Source organism: Pseudopodoces humilis, chromosome 9 (genome assembly GCF_049639895.1).
Source record: "Pseudopodoces humilis isolate 2021_Gansu_Grassland_sample_001 chromosome 9, ASM4963989v1, whole genome shotgun sequence".
Classification (NCBI taxonomy): domain Eukaryota; kingdom Metazoa; phylum Chordata; class Aves; order Passeriformes; family Paridae; genus Pseudopodoces; species Pseudopodoces humilis.
Genome location: NC_142208.1, coordinates 17223932 through 17246486, shown reverse-complemented (window position 1 = coordinate 17246486; position 22555 = coordinate 17223932). Strand labels below are relative to the sequence as shown.

Genomic DNA, 22555 nt, shown 5'->3' with positions numbered 1-22555 from the left:
CTGGGAATCTGCTTAGTGCCCAGGTTTTCCTATTAGACTGGTGGCATACATAGCTTTCAGCTGGGGATCCCTGAGTGCTGTGCTGCTCTCCTGATAGCCCTTTTTCCCTCTTCCTTTCGTCCAGTGCCCAGCACAGCATCCCCTCCTGTCTCCAGTGCCTCCAATGATCCAGTGGGCTCTTACTCCATTAACGGGATCCTGGGGATTCCTCGGTCGAATGGCGAGAAGAGGAAACGTGATGAAGGTAGGGGGAGGGGAGAAGCTCATCCTCCCTTTTATATTCTTTGTCCCCATGTACAGGCTCAAATTTCAGGCCAAGGTTTGCAGCTGCTCCAGGGGCTAGATCAGTTTTAGCAACAGAGACCAGTTCCCCGCCACTGCTCTGCTGGCTTGGAATGCTCTTCTTCCGAGGCCCTTTCATGACAGGCTGCGTCTCCAGACATCTGCTCAGCAGGCAGAGAGCCGTCTCCATTGCTGGAGCTGATCCCAAGTTCATTCACTGCTGGAAACGCTGGAACTGAACTCCCCAGGTGCCAGCAGGTGTCCGGACTTTGAACTGTGGGTAAACATGGTTTCCCTGACTCACTCAATTTCAAACTAAATGCTATCTTGGAGAAGCACCAGCAATGTGGGAGCTGTCTTTCATTCCCCTTGTAAACAAGTTCCTGCCCTGTGATGTGCCACGAGCTACATTAGCTGGTGATCACAAGGGCCCAGTTTTCAATGAGTAGCATCTACCACAACAGAACTATCGTGTTTGCAATAGTCTGAAAGCAGAACAGGAGTACTGTGATCCTAAGGTTGTTTCTAAGCCTTTCACTAAGGCTGTAAGGAAACAGGATTAAGCTATCTCCTTTGGCTTCCTACTTACTGGGAAGTATTCAGGGCAAAGATCCTGAAATTAATCAAAAGCTGGAGCCTCAGGTCTAAATAGACTGAGTCAGATGTGGGTAAGGTCTTGGTGCTCTTGTGGTGGCTTTCAAACACTTTTCCTTAAATCTGTCTCTTTTAATTTGATTTGGTCTAAAATTGAGGGCCAGGAGGTGAACTTTTTAAAGAATACTGACTGACCAGTTTGTTGGGTTCAGCTCTGACTTCAGTATGTTGTGTTGCTTGTTGCATGGAAAGACCTCTTAGGACAGGTGGCTCAGTGTGCTGTGGGTGCTGTAATCCCAGAGCTGTGCAGTGCAAGAGAACATGAGAGTTCTCTGTGGTGTCTGGTGAGAAGAGAAAGGTCTCCTGAGACAGAGGCTGCATTTTGAGGTTTTGCTAGTAGTTTTCTCAGCATTGGTTCTGGTGAGGTTCACATCTGTAAGTTTTTGATCCAAATAAACACAGTAATCCTAAGAATAAAAAGCAGTCATTGTGACCCCTTTCTCCCTAGTACAAAGGAAAACTAGATGCAAGGACCCAATCCAGCTTCTGTTAAAGCAAATGAATGGGAAGATTTTTGCTGATGTCATTGGAAATTGGATCGGGCCCCAGAGGAAGATCCATTTCCCAGCTAGATGGCAGTAGGGCCCAGCTAAGAGAAAAGTGTAGCAGTGGAAGGGCTGAGTCAATGCCTCAAAGTCAAAAAATGTCAGGAATAAGAGGCAAGTATTGCAAACCTTTCCAACATTCGCCATCATTACATATACAGGAAATAGTGACATTTCAAACTGAATGGCACCTTTCTCTAATGGTTGTGCAGATCTCCTGGCAGTTATCTGGGGGTTTTGTGAATCCCTGTTCTCATACAGTCCAACATGGTGATCATCAGCTCTCAAAATGGTGCCTCCACATCTCATTAGAAATGAAGCTCTTCAATCTGGCTTTAGCTGGTATTCAGGCTATACCTGAAAAGATCATTCCACTTCAGATGCAGCCACACAGTCACTTCCAGCCTCAGAACTTGAGCTTTCTTTGGAACAGCACAATTAAACACAGAAACAGCAGAGCAGCCGTCTAAGACTGTGACACTTCACAATGATATATTGACAAAACTATTCTTTGTGTCTGTCCTTAATTCACTCCAGATTTGATTTAGGCAAGTGACACCATGCAGCTCCTTGCTGTTGGCCGAGCGCCCACATATCCCACTAGGAATCAAAAAGGTACCAACCAGACAATCCTGCAAATGTTGCTTGTCTTTAGCTCTCAGAGTTTTAGGTGGCAGTTACATGACATGGTTGCAACTGCCTTAGATAACAGCCTTAATCCTGCCATCCCAGATATCTGCTGCAGGGACACATTGTGCTCCTGACCCAGAGAAAGCTCACATGGGACCCCCAGCTAGCTGCTGAACATCTCTAACCATGGGTTGAATTATCTGGCCTTCAGAAATGCTGAAAAATATCATCCCTTTGCAGGACTGGGTCCTAAAGTTAGAAGGGTCCAAGGGGAAGTTTTGCAAAGCCAAGCGACCTGCACCCATTCCTGGGCAGTGTCCACTGTAGCTCTGAATATTCTGTTTGTTTTTAGTTGAGATGGGGAGAAGGAAAAGTTTGTTGGGAGATATAATGTATTTCTTTCAAGTTCATGATGGATGCCTACACCTTCACAGTATTTCCCAGAGCTTCTAAACACTTTGTTGCAGTTTCTTTCTTAACTTCAGGTTTTATTCTCACATTGAAAAGCCCTTGTGAGCTCTGCACATCTACTTTCCAAGCATTTAGGGAGTGGTTCTTCCCTAAAGGAGGCAGAAAAAGCAGCACTACTCTCTCTTTCTTTCCGCTCTGTTGGACCAGCTCTGCTGCAAGGATTCCTCTGTGAGGAATGCAGTTCAGCAGAAAGGGGAAGTACCAAGCTATTCCTGAATCACCAGTTCTGAAAACCTTGTTAGCAACCTCTGTGACGGCTGGGGGGAACAGGGTGGGAGAAAGACAGAGAAGCTTCTATGTGAGCACACCCCCTCCCCCAGGTCCTCCTTGCTGCAGCTGGTGCCTACATTAGGCAGTAGCACAGATGATTAAGAAGAGGAGAGATAATTATGTGTCAAGATGATGTAGCAGAACTCCCGAGTTGGACAGAAGGAGCCAGACAGATGCATGAGGTGGGCTCAGAGATGGACGCTGACAGCCAGGTGTGTCCCTCTCAGGGAGTTAGAGGGAAGAGTGGGAATCCCAATCTACCAAATACACTGGTTGCAAGTGCAAGGGTGGCCTGGGAAATGTATGACATTGAGAGAGAGCTAGCTGGGAAACAGCTCTGAGTGTCTACTAGTCACAACAAGGAACTGTCTGGCCACAAGTCTCAAAACTCAGTATGTCTTCCTCAGATGAATGCCAAGAATGGATGGTCAGGGTTTGCCTTGTTAAGACCACATTATCCTTTTGTTTCAGTTTATAACCAGTCACAAAACTTCTGACTTCTGTGATAGATAGAGTTGGTCTCCTGTGATTTTGAAAATAATTTGACTAAAAAAGTTCACCACCATTTGTATAGCACGGTGTGTGGCATTCTGTGTGGTCTGTGGGCATTGCCAGTGGAGCTGTAACTTCCCTCTGACCTTACACCCACCATCTTCCAAAGGCAGAGGTGACCCTGCAGCATATCATGACTTTCTCTAGACCAGTGAGGGTCTTACACTATCAAATTGCATCAGAAAACATGAATTCCTGTCTCTTTATGGTTTGAGTGTTGTAGTACTCTCTGAGGGCAGGCCAACCATGCTCAGCAGGATCATTGCCAGGCTAAGAAGCAGCAATATAATGTCCAGAAGGACAAAGAAGAAAAATATGCAACTATTTCTGCTGTTTCATAACCCCTTAATTGACAGCTAAAAGAATGAGAACTGAGGTGGCCCAGAGGCACTAACAAAAACATTGCATCACTCATATTGTAGACTTGAGCACTGTACAAGGAGAAAAAAGGAGAAATGCAGAGAAAGCAAAAAATAGATAGATTAGATAGACAGATTAGATAGATAGACAGATAGATAGATAGATAGATAGATAGATAGATAGATAGATAGATAGACAGATATAGATAATTAGATAACAGGGAAAGAGTATATCAAGCTGCTGCCAGTGTATCACAGCATCTTCAGCTGGGTGAAACTTTGGCAATTTTTACGAAACCATTCTTATGAAGCATGGCCCTTTCTTTCCATATTAGGCTGCAAACAGACTTCCTGTCTAAACCCAGATTCTCATTTGGGATTCATCTTCCAGTAAGGTTGGTGCTGTAACATTCTCAGCATTATTAATCTTGTTCCTTGACAGTATCTGTAGTATTTGACAGCATTACTGCCAATAATATCTGCAGTGCCGACAATGGCAGAGATAATATCCCCCAGTATTATCGGCATTAGCAGGGATCATATCTGCAGCCTGTTATTGGTGGGAGCAGACGTAATGTGTCCAGTATTATTAGTATCAGTAGTAATAAAACCCAAAGGCTTGTTAGTGTGATCAGTGCTAATATCAGCACTAGGTTTGTGGGAGAGGAGGGGACAGAGTGATTGCTGCCGTAAATGGCAATAATACTCAGGCTGTTTGCAGCAAAGGAATCCCCAGCAGAGATGGGGGAGCAAACCTGAGAAGGCAGAAGTCTCTCCTTCTCTTTCCTCACTTGTCATTTTGATGATTAGACTGAGTTACCTTGATGCCTAGTAATGCAGGGCTATGTCAGTGCAGGGGGACAGTGAAGAATCACCAAGATTTCTACAGATCTGGTGGTGTTTTCCAAGAAGTGTTAGCTGTATCAATGCAGATGGTTCACCATACTCTTCAAGTGGGATTGAGCTATGCCAAACAGGACGCTGCCCACTATCTGTGGGAGCATCTGCACTGTTAATCCTGTAGCTATAGGATAGGCAGCATCACTGCCTTCTCTTTGGTGCTGCTCATATTATTTTCTGACTGTTATTGCCACAACACCGTCTACTGAAAATCAATATTATTTGTTGTGGTTTTCTGTTTCCTCACTCCAAATGGGAGGACTCTGAGTGCAGAGCAGGGTCCTGACAGTGTTTAGTTCAGGACTTTTCCTACCTTGCCATGATCTCATTTTTGTACTGGGAAATTACAAATGCCTCCTTTCCATGGAGTGTGAGGCAGGGATATGTGTGACAGTCCCAGTATTGAAAGTTGTTTTTTTAAATACTGCCCCATGACATAGACTGTTTTAAAGATTTGAGTTTAAAATTTTCTTCAAGTGGAAAGTAGCACAGAGTGAAAAGGTGTGTAATGTGTCTAAGTTTTTGAACATATATATAGCAGCTGAGTATGCCACTGCAAGTATGATCCTGTTGTGTTGTTCGGAGTGGCAGGGATAGTAAAACTTGAGACGTAGCTATGACATTTCAGGTGATTGTGTCATTGTCAGTGGCACACAGTATGTGTTCACAGGCAGTTTGGTTGTGGTTATCCTGTTGTTGTTACTATCACTATAGGTTGTGGGTTTGTGACACTAATGATGAGATTAACTGTGTCACTGCTTGCTCTGCTGCCCCATTACACTCAAGGCCATTACACTCTTCAGAAGCAGCTGTGAATTGTTTCTTGTGGTACATTTGCACCATGGCATGCAGTAAGGTTGTTTCAACGTGGTAATTGTTGGTTCATTGGTGCAGTTTCTACTGTGCTGTCACTTTAATTCATAGAGTTGTTACTGCAGCTGATGTTACGTGTTGGTTGAAAACAGACTGTCACCTGGCCATGACTGTGAAGTCAATATAGCCATGTCCCTGCAGCACCATGTCCAGAATGGTGTGTTTTCATGAAGTATGATATTAGTGTTCCACAGCATACTGGGGTCATTTCAGAACATACAGAGTGCTTATGCTGTCATCTACAGTATGGTGATGCTTTGCTTGTGCTGGAGTTGTACCAGAGCAGAGGTCTAGCCCAGAACTGTCCTGTGGGGAAATGCATTCATTCATTTTTCTATGCTGCCTGCGTATGTTTGCAAAGAATATGAGTGAGTCATTCCACTTGAATGTATGTTCATCTCTGGGCATATTAGGTATATTTCTGTTCTCCTCAAACCCTAATAATTGTTGAAGACAACAGGGTGTGTTTAGACCCCTGCAGGTGATGGAACAGCAGTACTGTCTGTGGCCAGCCTGCATTGTTTCACAGTGTGATTTTTTGTCACCACAGCTGACTTGTTTGTGTTATTCTATATGACTGCTTTATTGCAGGTCAGCAATAGTCTTAATGACACTGGAGACACACACAGTTATATTGCCTCAGGTGCTAACCCCATGTTCCAACCATCTCACAGAGTTGTGGGGTGTACACACAGCAGTTTATGGCTATGCAGATGGGCTATGCAGATTCTGGAGTCTTTCACACTCTCACAATGTCTTTCTCCCACTTTCCCTGGGACTGTGTTCTTTTATGCAGCACAGCTGAGTTTCCAGTGGCTGGCAGCTTGTAGCAATGGTGTATTCTGCAAACAGGAGCGTTCACAGGGGACCAGGCTCACTGCATTTATACTAATATAGGTAACTCTCCCTGCCACTCTAGATGAAAATATAAATTGAAGAGGGAGTTTATTCTAGGTAATCACCCACTTCTCCCTCCTGAAGGTCTTTGGCTAGTGAGACTTCTGGAAGGACATAAGAAAAGCACCTGCTGCTCATCCTGCACCTCTCTAAATAAACTGCAGGAGGATGTCAGAAAAGGGAGAGTATGTATGGGAAAAGAGAGGAGGGGGAATCTGGATGAAGCAGAAGACAATGAATGAGCAGCACAGCACTGGCAGAAATGTGGGCTGCTGCACCAGGAATCTGGAGGTCTGTCTGTAGGCAGGAGAAACAGGATACATATGTTTGTGTGAGCATGTCTGCACCCACGCTGGGAGTTTGGGGAGTACACATTGCCCAGGAGGAAGTCAGGTAAGGGAGAGTTAACAGCTTACATCACAGATAGCGGTTCGGACAGAATGCCCTGCTTCTAAAGCTTATAGTGCTGCTTAGTTTGGCAGGGGTTGCTGTTCTCTGAAGACAAGCTGGTCTGGCTTCAGTTGTATTTGTATGCATCTCTGATTGTGTATTTGTGACTCTAGGAATGCACGCCTGCTTTTTTTTTGTATTTCTGTGCTAGGATTGCTGGTTTCTACTTATCTGTGCTTATGTACTGGGATTAGTGGCAGGTCAGACCCATATTTTTGTGCATGCCTATGGAGACCTGGAAAATGTGTATGTTAAGCTGTGTATAATATTGCCTACTAGGAGGATGCTGTGGATCATATGGATGTCTGGGCATGTATGGCTCAGTATTAGTGCTATGTATTTCTGCGAATGAGAGGTACTTGTATTCACATTTTGAGCATATATGTGAATGTTGTATATTTGTATGTATATCCTGAATGTACGTGTTGTTAGATACTTGGAGGATCCCTGTATCTTTGTGGTTGATGGATATGAATATATAGCCTGCTAGTGCTGTGCACTTCTGTATATAGTTTGTACAGATGTGTATTTGCATTGAGGTTATATATTTGTGTATATGTTATATATATTTATATATGCACATATTGGTTTTTCTTGCCTGCATAAAGGCTGTTTATTTATGGAAATATTTTGTATTTGTTTACATGATTTAATTCTGTACATGTTAACTTAAGGAAATTACTTTGAGTTACAGGTTTTCATTTAGTTAGTGCACATATACTTTTGTAAGTTATTTGTTTATTCAGAAATTACATGTAATTGACATGCACCTGCATTAGTACCTCTGTGTGTCCCAGTTTGCATTCTCGTGTCTTTAATATTAATTTGCAGTGTTTTGTGGGTGCTACTTATGTGTAGAGCTTTTCTTTACATTTATTTGTGTGAGTACCATGACTGTGTGCTTTTCTGAGCATTTATTGTAAGTATTTAGTTCATGGTTAGTTTTTTTTTCCACTTTTTGGCTCATTCTTGGGAGAGGTTGTTGCAGCTAATGTGTCAACAGGAGTCAGGCAACTACAACTCCTCCCAGTATTTCTGCCTCCTCCATGATTCTACCTGTGCAAAGGCTGCTCGCCAGTTTTGCTAGATGCTTGCTTCTCTGGATCTTCTTGTTCACTTTAAATGAGTTTTACATTGGGTCTGCCTGCAATCATGGAGATGACTGTTGCATGTTTTCATGGATATAAAGAGTATGGGAATCAGAGGGAGCATGGTGTCTGAATCCATGAGGACCCCAGGTTAAAGCACAGTGGCTGACAGAATCAACTGCAAAAGGAATCAGAAGTAGCTGGCATTGGGCAGGAAATGGTATTTTAGAGGGTTGTTGGTATAACAGTGAATGAGGAGGCCATGACTGTGAGAGATGACACTGGTTTAGGGTCAAGTGACATGGCAATGTCACTTATTGTCAATAAGGGCAATACTACTGTGGAATCAAGGTGACATGGCACTGAGACAAAACATGGGTCACAGTCACATGCCAGTGACCCAGGCTGAACTGTTAGAACAGGGAGAGCTGAAATCTGTCCATCAGCTAAATAAGGCAAGGAAAAACAGGAGGAAGAGGGTGAAGAAGATCAGAGGCAAATCAACAGACCTGTACTACTGGGCTGTAGGACCCAGATCACCAGCAGTGTGGGACATGCAGCATCTCCACAGGATCACTTGTGTCCTGGTGTGAAAGGCTAGGGCAGTCTGTTAGCAGTGGCTGTTTGCTCACAGTGATGGAGAGCAGAGATAATACAGTGATGACATCAGGCGGTGGCCATATCCTGTGAAGGTAGCCATGGACCATGGGGACTGTGTGGGCAGGTGCATTATTCCCAGTTGCTGGAAAAACAAAGAACCTAACAGGCAGTAAAACAAAAACAAAGGAGACTTGGAAGCACCTGACAGCCCTAATTCATCACAGCCCAAGATTTTTTTCCCCCCTCATGTTCCCATTATATTTGTTTGTAAAAGTGGAAATCAATTTTGAAGGTAATTTTCTGGAAAGAATGGAAGGGAGGTGGGAGGGCCGGATAAGGCAGGGATGGCAAGAGGAAAAAAAAATTTAGGCCAGGCACAGCCCAGGGGCAGCTCTTGGCAAGGTGAAAGAAAATTGCATATTCAATCTCCATCCATGAATCTCCCTTGCTGCTGCCCGCCTCCTGCTCGAAAACAATGAAGGCTTTCTCCCCTACGCTGCACAACGCCTGAGTATCAGCGCTCACTTTAACTTCAGGGTCATTAATTCACCTGATTATTGCAGGAGAGGAGAGGGTTGCAGAGGCATCCATTCTAAAGAGCCCTCCCTTAGCTCATCCTTTGATTAGTTCAGGGTGGGGGGAGTTGAGATAATGTGTTGTCTTGGACACAGTTTAAAATGGGAGGGGTTGAAGAGGGGGTGGAAGGAGGTAGAGGTAGAAAAGGGAAGATGTGGCCCAGCTTGTTGTGGAAGGGAGGGTTGGAAAGCAGTCATTCTTGCATCCCTCTGCTGTGGTGTTACTGCAAATTAAAAGTAGCATGTTCCACTTCGTAGCTATCTTTCAGGGAGGGGAGGGGCATGGGTATATGTCGGCATGGGGATGGGGGGGATCTTATCATTGCTTCCTCAGCAGCCCAGCGTAGTGTCACCCTGTGAGGTGACATTTGAATTTACAATTCCGCAGAGAAAAGCCATTAATTCACAAATTAACATTTCTCTCTCTCTCTCTCTCTCTAGCTCTTTCTCTCTTCCTCTCTCTCTCTCTATCTCACATGGATGTGCAAGCAATTGAAAAGACAAAGGAAATAGCCTTAAGGAAGAGACTTTACTGCTACTCTGTCTGTGCAGAGATTGCCACTACTGCTTCTAGATAGATAAACCAATTACCTGAGCTGCTCTGTTCATGGCAGCCTGCTATTACCTCCTTTTGTAGAGCTGATTCCATTGCTGGATTACACTGTGTGTATCTCATTAATGTAAACCAGCATGATACTGGGCACTGTTTCTGACCCTTCTTGCCATAGCCCCTTGCTCTGCAGTGGAAGAGGGAACCCGGGAGAGGAGTTGAAGAGAGGTGACAGTAGGCACAATGTACTTCCTAGTGCAGGCTCACACAGAGCTTGTTAGAATACTTGTGCTAAGCTTAGGGGAGATGGGGGCCTCCCTTCTATGGAGCAGGTTGCATGATATTAACCCAAATCTCTTCCATGTCTTGGTGAGCACTGGGGGTTCTGTGCAAGAGGCCTCGTGTATGGGCACCAGGTATGGGCAGTCCTTTGCGCTCTCAGCTCTACACAGTTTTCAACAGGTGTAGAAATGTGTGTGGAAGCAGACACAGAGGTGTGAGTACAAAAGCTGTGTATCCATAGCTATAGCACAGGAGTGACTGCACCAGGAGCTGACTCACAGAGGTACACAACAGAGCTCAGAATAAGAAGCAAGAGTAAGCATTTCAGCTTACAGACTGAGAGGGACAGATTTCTCTGTAGTGCAACTCCACTGAAAGCAAGTAAAGGATGCCTGCAGAGATGTTCTTGTCGAAGACAAACACTAGGCACATTTCCACACAGCCCTGTTGTCTTCTAAATCCCTCTTGTTGATCTTTCCTGCCACAGTCTTTCTCACACTGCTATCACTTTCTGCTATCACTGCTGCTGTGGCTGCTTGGACAGCACATGTACAGTATAGACACATACGCACACGTAAGCACTCAGCCACACGCTGGTGCCACCCCAGGCACACATCTGTGACACCGGCAGCCTGGCTATGCAAATTCATACCTCTGCAGACACAGCTTCTCCCCCCCGCTCTGGTGAGGTCTCTTCAGTGGCTCCAAGCCCACCTGTTGCGGGGCACACTGGCAGTCTCAGCTTTCTGAGCACCTTCTGGCGCTCACTGCAGACAGCCTTGTAGGAACATCCTGGCTACCGTGCCTTTTAGCCTGGTCACACAGCTACGTGTGTTTGAGGAGAAAATGTCCAGGCAGTGTTGTTTACATAAAGACCTGCACATATGAATGTGCAGTTATCCAGGTAAAAGAAAAATGGATCAGAAGGGCCGTTTCTAGAAACCTGGTCTCCACATGCTCAGTGGTTGGAGCACGCGCCATTCTTCAGCATTGCCTTGGGTCCTTAAATCTTCCTAAAAACCTATCCTTTTAACAAGAGCATCTGCCTCTCTGACATTCCCTGTGCCCCACACCGTGCACAGCACATGGCTGGGGAGCATCATCCCGCAGCTGGTGCTGGAAGACGGATCACGATCAGCGGAGGAATCGGCAGGCAGTGCCAGTAATTCAAACCATCCTGACCGTTCAGTGAACCTGAACCTGCTGACCTTGACAGCACCAGACAGCAGCGGCCTCAGGAATCCCAACCTTTAGAGAGGCGTTGGCTGGAGGATGGCTCCTGCTCTCTCTTTTTCGCTTTCTCTTTGTGATCACATCCAGCAGCCAAGGGGGCCCATGAGCCAATCCCCAGTGCACCAATTAGCTCCTAATTTGGCTATCTCTGCACTCCTAAGTCTACATCAATGTAATGTTAAGCATCGCTTGCTGTTCATAGATGTAAATCATTCCTATAGAGGAGTGTCTTCTTATGCTAAAGGAAAACACTAAGCACCTTGTTCTCAGTCAGGACCACGGAAACACCTCCTCCCAAAATGGGAGCTGCTGCTGTTTGGAAGGAAAGCAGAAGCTCTTTACTTCCCTAAGTGATAGTATCACATCCTCTAGCCTTGTTTCGCTGGATCCCGGGGGAACAACAAGATCTCACCAAGCGATTAGCCCGATTAGCCTGTGAGAATCTTGGCTGGATAGATGAGGGGAAAGGAGGCAGTCTGATTGGAGGGGAGAAAGAAAGAAAAACCAGTGTGTTTAATTTTGTCACCAGACCTTGAGTTTAAAAAAAAATGCACTTTGTGAACATTTTATGATGCTTTCAGGACTTTCCGGACTCCAGCTACTTCTGTAGCTGCCAAGCAAGACCTGAAAAATCAGCATTTTGGGTTGGCCTGCAGAGGCTACACTAAGCTCTAGGATATTGCATTTGAAGGACAACTCTGTTAGTAGTAGATGGCTGGAAAGAAGCAGTTACAGATCTTTGTTTGTATCTATATATTGGCCAGACATGTTCTGTCTTCTGTCTGTCTCCATCCATAGCTCTTTGAAGGTGATTTTTCCAAACACCAATCAGATTAAAAAAAATGCTTTAAATAGGTGTCAAGTGCAATTCATGCCCATTTTAATGCACTTTAAAATGTCAGAGTTTTGTTAAGTGGCCTAAAAATAATATCTAGATCCACATTTCCCTTTCACTTTTCCTTCCTTCATCCAAGCATCCTACTGCTTACGTCCCAACAGGTTCAAGGTACAAAGGCCTCTTCCCACAGAGGTCAACAGCTACATGAAAACACACAGGAGTACAGTGCCAAAGCAGGACCTAGGTCATGGGTATCATGGTTTCCATTTGGATGTGCATCAGGTCAGGATTTCTTTCTCTCATTGTCCCTGCCTTTTTTTGGTCAGAGGAGCTATTCTGTTATTAAGCTAGGGGATCTGCATTGGAACAGATTTGTAGACATCTGATTAAACCTTAATAAGGTGGTTATTGTGTATAAAATGTCCATCAAACCTCGAGTGCCTTCTACTCCTCTTTTAAATGCTCTAGAAAAGGCAGTTATAAAGGACAGGTATACTTCCATGCCTGGTTTCCCAAAGGACCTGGTGCTCTTTTGCTTTGGGTTTTGGCATCTAGTCTAAGAGGCAAGCCTTGAACAGAAGGGTTGCCTTTCTAAGAAGGGCAGAACTGTTCTAGAATTTGGGACAACTTTATCAAATCCCAGCAAACAAAAAGCAATACTCTACTGTCTAATCCTCAAAGATACTTATGGCTCTTCTCTGCAGAGACCTCACTTGTTTGTGAAACTGATTGCTGCCCATGGCTGGGCCCTCTCTTGTTTGGAGACTACCTCTTACAATTTGGAACATATCTGCAATATACATTTTATAGAGGTCACATCAGTTTAGGTTCCTTCATGAACCTGTAATGGCCTTCACATGACCTCATGCAGAAAGATGACAAATAATTCTACTAATGGTTTACAGTTATTACAGGAATGAAGATTAAATAAAATTTTTAAAAAATGGCACGGTGACATTTCAAGCACATTGCTGCCTATTGCAACCCTGTAGCTCTTTTATTGCACGGCATCTCACATTTATCCATCCTGTATCATATGTTGTTTATTAACCTTCCCATTTTTAAGATCTCATTTTCTACTGAAATGTGGTTGACTCTCAGGTGGACCATAGCAGATGTTGAACAATACAGAGCATCAACTGTGAAATTTTGCTGTGCCATGTCCAAATGAAACCACAGGAGAATTAAGATATGCTGTGGGTAATCACTCAGGCTGGATTTTGTTCAGGACAGCCAGGTTAATGTCTGCACTCTTGCAAAAAATGCCATGGGAATTTTAATGACTCTGAGTGATTGGAGCCTTTGTTTTATGGCACGTCAAAAATGGCAGCTCTAAAAACACTCTGCTTGAATACTGGTTTAGTGCTGACTCAGAAGAGCTTCCAATAACATGATTCACAAGTATCTGGCTCAGAGGCAGGTACAGACTCCTTTGACTGGTGAGGTTAAGGTGAAAGTGTTCATGAGGGGAAAATAGGTGGAATGAAAGGAAGAGAAAGTCTAGAGCAAGGGAAACAGAAGGAAAGGAGGTATTAAGAGGCATATTAGTGGGGGACCAAGCCAATGGAACGAAGAAGTCTAAAGAGGAATTAATATTTTCTGGACTGTGCATTAGAGGTGTCCATGGTCTGACCTAGATCTTCTGAGTCTTTATGCTGGTGCTCTCCACTGGAATCTCAGGGATTCCCAGAAACTCTGAGGTGGAACTGGGTGGTGGCAGTCCAGCTCTGGGCTCCCTGACTTGTGTCTAGCAGCTCTGATAGCAGTGTTGATTTGCATGTCAGGCAAAGCACTGCTTGAGGAAAAAAAAAAACCCTCCAAGTGTGGCGGTGTCAGCGCTCGCTGTTGTTCGACAGTGTAAAATTAAATTAATAAAGCCCCCAACACAGGAAAACATAACAGGAAATTAATGGCCTTTACTGTCGCTCTGATGCAGTCATTTGCAACCCTGCTTTCCGCACCAAAGACTTCATAAATGCAAGCAGTTTCTCTAAACAAGCATAGTTAGGGCTGCATGCGATGTAATTTTTTGTGTTGCTTCTCTCCTTTGGAGCTAACAAAAGCCACCCCTTTTTATATGCTCACCAAGGGGGATCCTGCCAAGAAGTAGCTCCCCAACAAACATGCTTAGGGAGATGAGAGAAGAGAGTTAAGTAGTGCCAATGATTCTAAGAGCATCATCTTCTCTGGAAGAGGGAAAGCACAGCTTCTGGAGCCCTGCTTCCCTGCAGCAGCAGCTGTCCCCTAGGGCACTGCACTAAAGGCAATGCTGTGGATACCACACCAGCATAAATCAGGATAACCCTTCTGATAACTTTTAGGATGTATAAATCAGTATAATCACTGAAAGCAAGAGACTTACAGATTTACACTGACCAGAGAATCTGGCTCACTGTGTGAGAGTGCCGATTGCTACTCTGTCAACATAAACAAAGCCAGTGTACTGGATCCTAGAGGCAGCTGCATTTCTATTTGTCTAACAGTCAAGCCTAATAGCACTAGTAAGACATACTGGACCTAGGAAACTACTACCTAGGCTAAAACCCTTCACCTGCATACCCACACATGCTGTAGTACATGTTGCATACACATCTGAGACGGCTGCCTGCATCCTAGCACCTGGAAAGACTTTTGCTGGCATTTTCAGTAAGGCTGGATGTGCTGATTATTACTATCCAACACAGCTTCCCTGATGCTCTCGTCCAAATTTGTAATCATACACTTAGATACAGTAGTAAATACATATGATTTTCATATGCATAAACACACTCACTTCCTTAAACGCATTTTGCATGCTCCCATGATAATCCAAGACAGATCTGAGCACACACTTCATTACACATTTGCACACACAATTCATTACATTTACATTCTCATTGAGCACTGCCATTTTTGCTCATGTAAGCCCTGTATTAAAGCTGCACTGTCCATCCCTGCTCCATCTAGGGTACTCAGTCATACACAACCCCTGTATATAAAGCACTGCTGTCAGGCACCAGCACACATCTCACTCTTCCTCAGTCAGGCAACACTCACTTCCCTGCATGAGCAGCCTTCCTTACTCACCAAATGTGAGCTATACCCTCACTTCAAAATGTAAAATTCTTTGTTTCTGAGCCTTTCTGCTTTAAGCCTGAGCATGAAAGAAAAAAATACACACAGTCTATGTGTTGCTGACACACTTAAATTACAGAGACACATGGACCAGCACAGTGCTATCAATTAGCATACTGAAATCCAGGTTTGTGGATTCCCTTGAGGCAAATGGACATGGGAATCTGAACAACTGTGGAGTTCATGAAGGCTGATGGTCTTCCTTGAGGTGATAATCCTCCAGTATTTATGTCCCACTATCCCTGTTTCTGCAGGGATACATAACCTGAACTTGTACTGTATCTTCTTTCACCACTGCAGTGTAGATCCCTGATAACATTCCTTCTCTGTGCACTCCTTAACCTTGCCAGTCCCTTCCATGCCCCATCATCTCTATTCTGCACTCAGGATCCTTCCCATCTGAATTTGAAGTTCATCTTTCTCCCCACCAGTTATCACAATCAAAGCACTCAAAATTCTTGCAACACTACTACATGCTGAAACACAGCACGGACCCATCTAGAGATGACATTTTTCACACTGTCTAAAAGATCACAGCAATTCTCCTGGAAGGAAATGTAACCCAAAATTTACAGCCTTCCTTTTCCAAACCTCTAACTAGCAGGGCAAGAAAGTTACATAGGTGAGAAGACCACCAGATTAGGACTGCCAGTCCTTGTGCTTGTCCTTACTGGGGGAGTACAGTATTAGTTTAATAATTATTGAGGATGCAGACAGTGTCTCTAGGAACATTGTGACAGCTAGACGGGATCAGCTTGTGCAGATCAGGACATCAGTACCAGGCAATCCTGGCCATCTGAAAATGTGTGACCCAATACCTCGGGACAAGGTCTTTGTCGTTGACCTCTCTCTTGGTTGGGGGTCAGTTCGGACACAGATGCGGGAGATCCGCTGTTCCCAGCGGGAGCTGGAGACCAGGGTTTGAAGGCCGGCTCTGACAGTGCCGGGTCCTTCGCGGCCCGCACGGATTGCAGCACGAGGGCCTGCACAGGGCTGGCTGCCGTGAATGACAAGCACTGGCTATCGATCGCGTTCTGAACTCGGCCCAGCCGATAGAAGGTAATTAATGACTCCATTTGCCTCAGTACCGAGGAGAACAATTGAGTTTGAAACTGCAACAACTGGCAGTGTGGGGAAAGGCCCCCCGGGATGGACAGGAAAGCTGCCTGACAGGCCCAGGCTGCATGGGGACACGGGAACATATCAGAGGGGAAAAAAAGAGAAATCGAAAAAAGGGGAAGAGCAGTCTTAACACAAAAGTGTGATTTGGGAAGGGGCAGCACATGTAGCCACCAATGCTCAAGGAGTGGGAGAGGGCTGCTCTGAATTAAGCACCCTGGCAGGGACAGTGCAGGCAGGCTGCAGGAGAGCACAGGGTTGCCTTGCTGGTGCAGAGGGACAGCATTGCAGCAGCCAGCTCAGCACCACTGCATCAGACAGTTGTGCTTCCCTCGGAGCCTCTGACAATTAGATGAGTTCTGCTGTGTCACCTGGCTGGCACTTCTCATGCCAGTCACATTCCCTTTTATTGTGATTATGACTGTGATTTTTATTGGTAGAGCTGCAAAGGCCCAGCTGAGATCAGGGCCCCACGGCACTGCAGGCAGACATGTCATAGGGATAGTAACAGCCCCTTCCCTAAAAGAGAGCAGTATCTCCATGTTTGTGTGGTAGTTGTGCAGCTTCTCATGACCTTCCTAGATGTTTCTGTGCCATAGATCTCCCTATGTCAGCAATACTTCTGAGTTACTTGTTGAGATGGTTGTGTCCCACCCTGAGCAAGAGTTCTGTCTGTCACTTGTAGCCAGGGAAGTAATGAATTATACTACTTTGTGCTATTTGTACATTATGGCGCCTTTGTGGCTTCCAGACCTGAGAATGTCTCTTTGTTTTGGAATTATTTAATGGGCGTATTCCCTGTGTCAGGTGTAGTTAAGGTTGTCCTGTTGATCTTTGGTTCAGCATTTCCTTGTTATCTGCCGGAATACTTGTGTGACACCCATGGAGCATTTCTGTGTCGGGTGTTGAGGGTTTACTCTGAACATTCACTGTGTGTACTCCCTTGGCTGTCCCTCGGAGGAGAGATATTTCCTGTCACACGTGCAAGGCCTGATCACACGGACAGCAATGTGTGCCTTTATGAGGGACACTGCGACTGAGGCCATGGTTTGCCTCTCAAGCTGATTCTTAAGATTCTTATGACTGAAAAGAGAGGTTTCCCTTGCCACTAAAGGGAACTGGGAAAGGTGATGGTGCTGCTTCCTATTGGGTACAGTTATTACAGTTACCCAGGTGGCCTCCTCAGCTTCACCCTGCAGCTGAAGCCTTCCTTTACCCCTTTGAACACGACTCCTTCCAATATCCCTGTCCCTTGAGCTTTTACTCATAGCGCTGTTCTTCATCAGCTGAAGTGACTGCTGCCCACCAGATTGCCATTCCTTGTGGGATCTGCTAGTCTTTCCCAATTCAAATTTTCCCTGTAAGTCCTTTCTTCACTAGCACACATAGCCCTTTGATGGATTCTGTCTCCAAAGTCCTGTCTGGTCTTTTCTGCCGCCTTTGCTCGTACCCACATGGCTGTCAGCTTTCATACTTTGTGTATTACACTACTTGAAGCTTCTCCTGATAGTCCAGCTTACAGAGACATACGCTTAGATGAGGATTGAAACTTTGATTTAAAACCAGATGTAAGTGTCTGGCCCTTGCAGTTTCAGGGAAGAAATGAAAACACATCCTCTGTAAGTTTTGACACAAGAAGACAAACACAGGGGACTTACAATCATTTGGTTTTGTAAAAAATAAAATGATCTGTGACTGTGAATGTCTCAACACAAGATCTGTCTTTCAGGATCACCTCTGAAACCTTCTCTACTCCATAAGTAAAATATATATGCACAGTTCATTTAATTGCTCTGTGAAGCTGGGGATTCATGTGTCCTACCATTATTAAGCCAAATATTTGCACAAGCTGTTTAGACAAGATCCTCAAGGTACCCTGCAGGCCTCTGTCAAAAGTTTCTTTGCTTTTGCAGATTTTAAAGCACAGGCTAGGGCAGAGTGGCCCATCCCCCTCCTTCCTCCCTCTCCCCTCCAGGAATTTCCACCTAAACTAAAGCATTGTCTTTCTCCTTACAACTTTTGCACCCCTCTGTATCCATTTGTTTGCTTTGATCATTCTTATTTCTTATTTTAACCCCATTCTTTATCCTTCTCTTTCCTTCATCCTTGTCTTTCATTTCCCATAGACTGTACAGATCCTCTCTCATCTCATCAGCTGGTCCTGGGTTTCCCAAATACACATACACACTTATGTGTGCACACGCACACACTCTGACACAAATAAATAAATAAATAGAAAGGTCAGTGAGCAGAGCAGCAATAACCCCTAAAACAGTACTATCAGAGGGACATGATTGATCAATTGAATTCCATAGCGGCTCAAAAATGTGGGATTAAGTAGTGTATTATACGCACAATGAGTTGAGGCATGATGTTCATTTCAAGTTCATTTCGCCAGCCCTCTGCCACCAGATCAGGCAATCAATAGGGGCAGCAGATATCATATATCACCTCTCTCCGTGCTAGGCAGAGAGCACCATAATCTCTCGCAAATTTAGAGTGACAGATTTGTCAAGATCTGAAGGGCCCCTGAATAAATGAAGGAAAAGAGACTCTTACAGCGACTCAGGAAAGCTGTGATTTCAGCTTCTTCACACAAAGGCATGGCCTGTGCACACGTGGAAGACACATGTGCACAGGGCTCTGAGTGCAGACAGAATTGCAAATACCTGTGCATGTGTGCACAAATCTGTGTAAGCACTCAGGGCAACTCACTAAGGGTAAAATCTAGTTTAATGATAATCAGTGAAAGTTTTAGTGTACATCTGTTCACTCACACTAAACATGATGCATACTATAGGGCTGCCATCCTTGAAAAGCAGGTACAGCCAAAACCAGCAGCCACAAGACAAATGCCTGGTCAGGCATGTACTGTGATGTGGAAACTAAAGAACAACAGAATAATTATCTAGTGCAAAAATACCCACGTGTATTAGCATCATGGTGTACAATCATGCACACTGACTGACACACGTGGAAAATCCTCAAAGGCAAACAGCTCCACAGGCTGCAGACAGGTTGAGGCTGATACAGAAATATTTTTGTTCTGAGTCTGGACCCAAGAGTTCTGTGCCAGCTTTCTGCAGGGAAGACCAGAGTTCTAGTCCTCCTGAAAGTCACCCCCTGCAGAAACAGGGGATTCATCTAAAACATGAAAACTGTACTGACCCACACAGTGTGCAGTCCCCCAAGCTTGATCCTTGCTTTGTTTTCTTAGTCAAATCTGTCATGAACTCCAGATTTCAGGAAATTGATAACTTTCTCTTGGGCACATAAGCATGGGGAGAGGAGAAAACTCCAGGGATCAGTGCCAGTAAACAGCCTTGCTCTGGCTTGGGGTGGAAAAGAAAGAGAGAAGAGGCTGCTCGAGGGAAGGCTGCTGGCAGGGACAAATCAATATGTAATATTTTCTATGGTCTTGTGAGTGGTACTGTACTACGCTACTGTATATAATGTACTATTGATTATATCATATCGTATAATCACCTATAAACGGATATATCTCATAGCCAGAAGGCAGCAGGCTCAGTCATAACTCTGGGCCACCAGTTGGGCATTAACTGTGCCAGGAAAAGACCATCTTGGCACTATCTGTGAGCTAAAAGAGGAAGCAGCAGAGTGTTCTGGATGCTGCTCAGTGAATGTCACTCCAGGCTCCTGGGAGCATCATGTGTCCATGAGCACCTCACAATTGCAGGGAGGAAGGAAGAAGTCTATACAGAGCCCCTCACCAATTTCTTGACAGACAGCGGGTTTCTGAGATTCACAGACTGGAGGCCACCAAGAAAGGCTTAAGTATGAGGCATATTAGTGAAAAACCAGGAAGATAATTACAGCACAAAAGGGAGAACCTGATAGGTTGGTCAGGGTGATAAGGCAGTCAGACTTGTGTCTGAGGAAGCACAGTAGGTAAGGATTCAGCATGGATAAAGCAGGGGATTATAACCAGGCACACCAAAGTTAGGCTGCGATGTGACAGCAGAAAGATACTCAGCACAGTTGGGGGAGATTATAATGAGAAGACTTGCCTCAGATGAGATGAGGGATTATGACAGAGGAAGATTCACTTCAGCTGGGACAGGAGGTTATAACAGACAGACTCACCTTGGATATGAAAGATGCTAATAGCAGGACACTCACTCGAGACAAAAAGGGGTTATAACAGAGAAAAATGCACCTCATTTGAGTTGGGGGATAACGGGGAAAAAACCAAACCAAACCCAGATAGCTGACCAGATTGTTTTTCACAGGAAAAAATTCACTTTGGATGGGGCAGGGCATTTATAATGGACTCACAGCAGAAGAGATGAGTGGGCTGTAAGAGATGTGGGATGGCACAACAGAAATAGAGACACCCTGGAGCACAGCAGGAGACACTGCTGTGAGATTGGACTGTGTCAGAGGGCTGATGTAGGGACAGAGATGCACTTCTAAGGAAGCTTCTACCAGAAAGCAGCTATATTCCTAGTAAGAACAAAGTAATATCAGGAAGGCTGATTCCCACTTGGCAGGGCTAGGTTTTATAATACAATAATTCATTTTGGATAAGAAGGGAGACTGGCAGAGACAAAGATTCATCTCATTTTGGAGGAAGTTTTATAACAGAGATATGGGTCATGATAAATCACAAACTACACATAGGTGAATAGGACAGAAACCAACATATGTTGGATGGGACAGTTGCCCCATAGAGAGAGATTTGTCTCTGGTGAAACATGGAGTCAGAAACTAGATTTCCTTGTTATCTAAGTGGGGAGGGGGGGTGAAAGACTCATCTAGGATATGATCAGATGAAAAGGAAATTATAACAGTGATAGCCGCTCATAGGACTGGGGAGCTACAACAGAGGCTGGCTCCCCTCAAAACTAAGAGAGCCTTTTTCCCATTGCAGGCTCCCTCAGTCCCCTTCAGTACAGCCCATCCTCAGCACTCTTGTTTCTCTGTGAACTGCCTCTCCAGTGGTCTTCTAGCGATGCTAATCGCTGTGCTTTGCTCCTATTTTATGCTCAGCAGTGGAGATTTGGCAATTTTTAACACTGAAAATCAGCGGAACCGAAACTCATCTCTGAGCTAAGCACCATTCTCCACAGCCTCACTCATCTTGGGCAGGAGAATCCCACAGAACCCACTGGAGCAGCCTGGCCACTCCATCGGAGAGGAGGGGGCTCCTCTTGGACCCCTGCAGCCTCCTCTTCCCTCAGGAATGGCACAGCTACCTGGGTGGAGGCACAGAGCCTCACTCTTTCCACTCTGTCCTTGTCCTGCATCCATTACCAATCCAAGCCAGGGTGGTGCTAACTCCCTGTTTTCTCTGTCTGTGCCCTGCAGATGTATCCGAGGGCTCAGTTCCCAATGGAGATTCCCAGAGCAGCGTGGACAGTTTGCGGAAGCACCTTCGTGGCGACACTTTCACCCAGCAGCAGCTGGAAGCTTTAGATCGAGTTTTTGAGCGTCCTTCTTACCCTGACGTCTTTCAAACATCAGAGCACATCAAATCTGAGCAGGTGAGGGCCTGGCCTGGTAATGGGAACTCACAGACACTGAGATAGCTGGGAGATTCCCTCACCAAAATCCCTCTCCCCCTCTCCGTCCCTTGTTCTGACACTGTCCTGTTATTGCACCTACCTACAACTAGACAGCTCTGTCTAGTTGTAACTGTATCACTGTGCTGATGCTCCTCTATACACAAGCTTTACCTCCTCTCCTGAACTTGCCATGTACACACACACTGTGCTCTCCCTATGTCCCCATGATCACTTCTCCCTCTGCACACACACCTGTCTGTATGCCAGCCTGTTCTTGCCACGAACATGCCTACACTCCCATCCATGTTCACTGTCAGGCTGCACTGCACAGAAACTCCTGTACCTTGAGGTCACACTGGTCACCAGCGAGCCACAGGGTTGGGCTTTATTGGATCATTTTCCTTCATGACCCAAAGCTGAGACTTGACTCCCATCTCCAACATAGTTTTCCACACTTCTGCAGCTCTGCCCACCTTTTCTTTACTCCCCCTCTCTCCCGGCCTTTTATCCCAAAAGCTGTTTGTCTTAATAAAATGAAAATCAAAAGTCTTTTTAAACCGCCCCAAGCCATAAACCAACAAAGGAAGAGAAGGAGAGGCTGGCTGTGGACTCCCTTCATCCCAGAGTCCCTGGGTTTATTACAATGAATAACCTTTATTTACTTTCATTAGACTATTAAGCACCAGCACAGTCATTTTTCCCCCTGAAACTCTGAGCAGGGCCCATAAAGCAAATCCAAAGCCTAATT

General features: G+C 45.1%; 1 protein-coding gene across 7 annotated transcripts in view; it reads left to right on the top strand.

Annotated features, from left to right (window-relative positions):
- Positions 1-22555, top strand: part of PAX2 (paired box 2) — an 87482-nt gene that overhangs the window by 36400 nt on the left and 28527 nt on the right. For all 7 annotated transcript variants that reach the window (XM_088059559.1, XM_088059557.1, XM_088059560.1 and 4 more), the window contains exons 5-6: positions 125-244; positions 21611-21786. In XM_088059559.1, coding sequence (XP_087915685.1) covers positions 125-244; positions 21611-21786 — 296 coding nt within the window. The remainder of the gene's footprint in view (positions 1-124; positions 245-21610; positions 21787-22555) is intronic.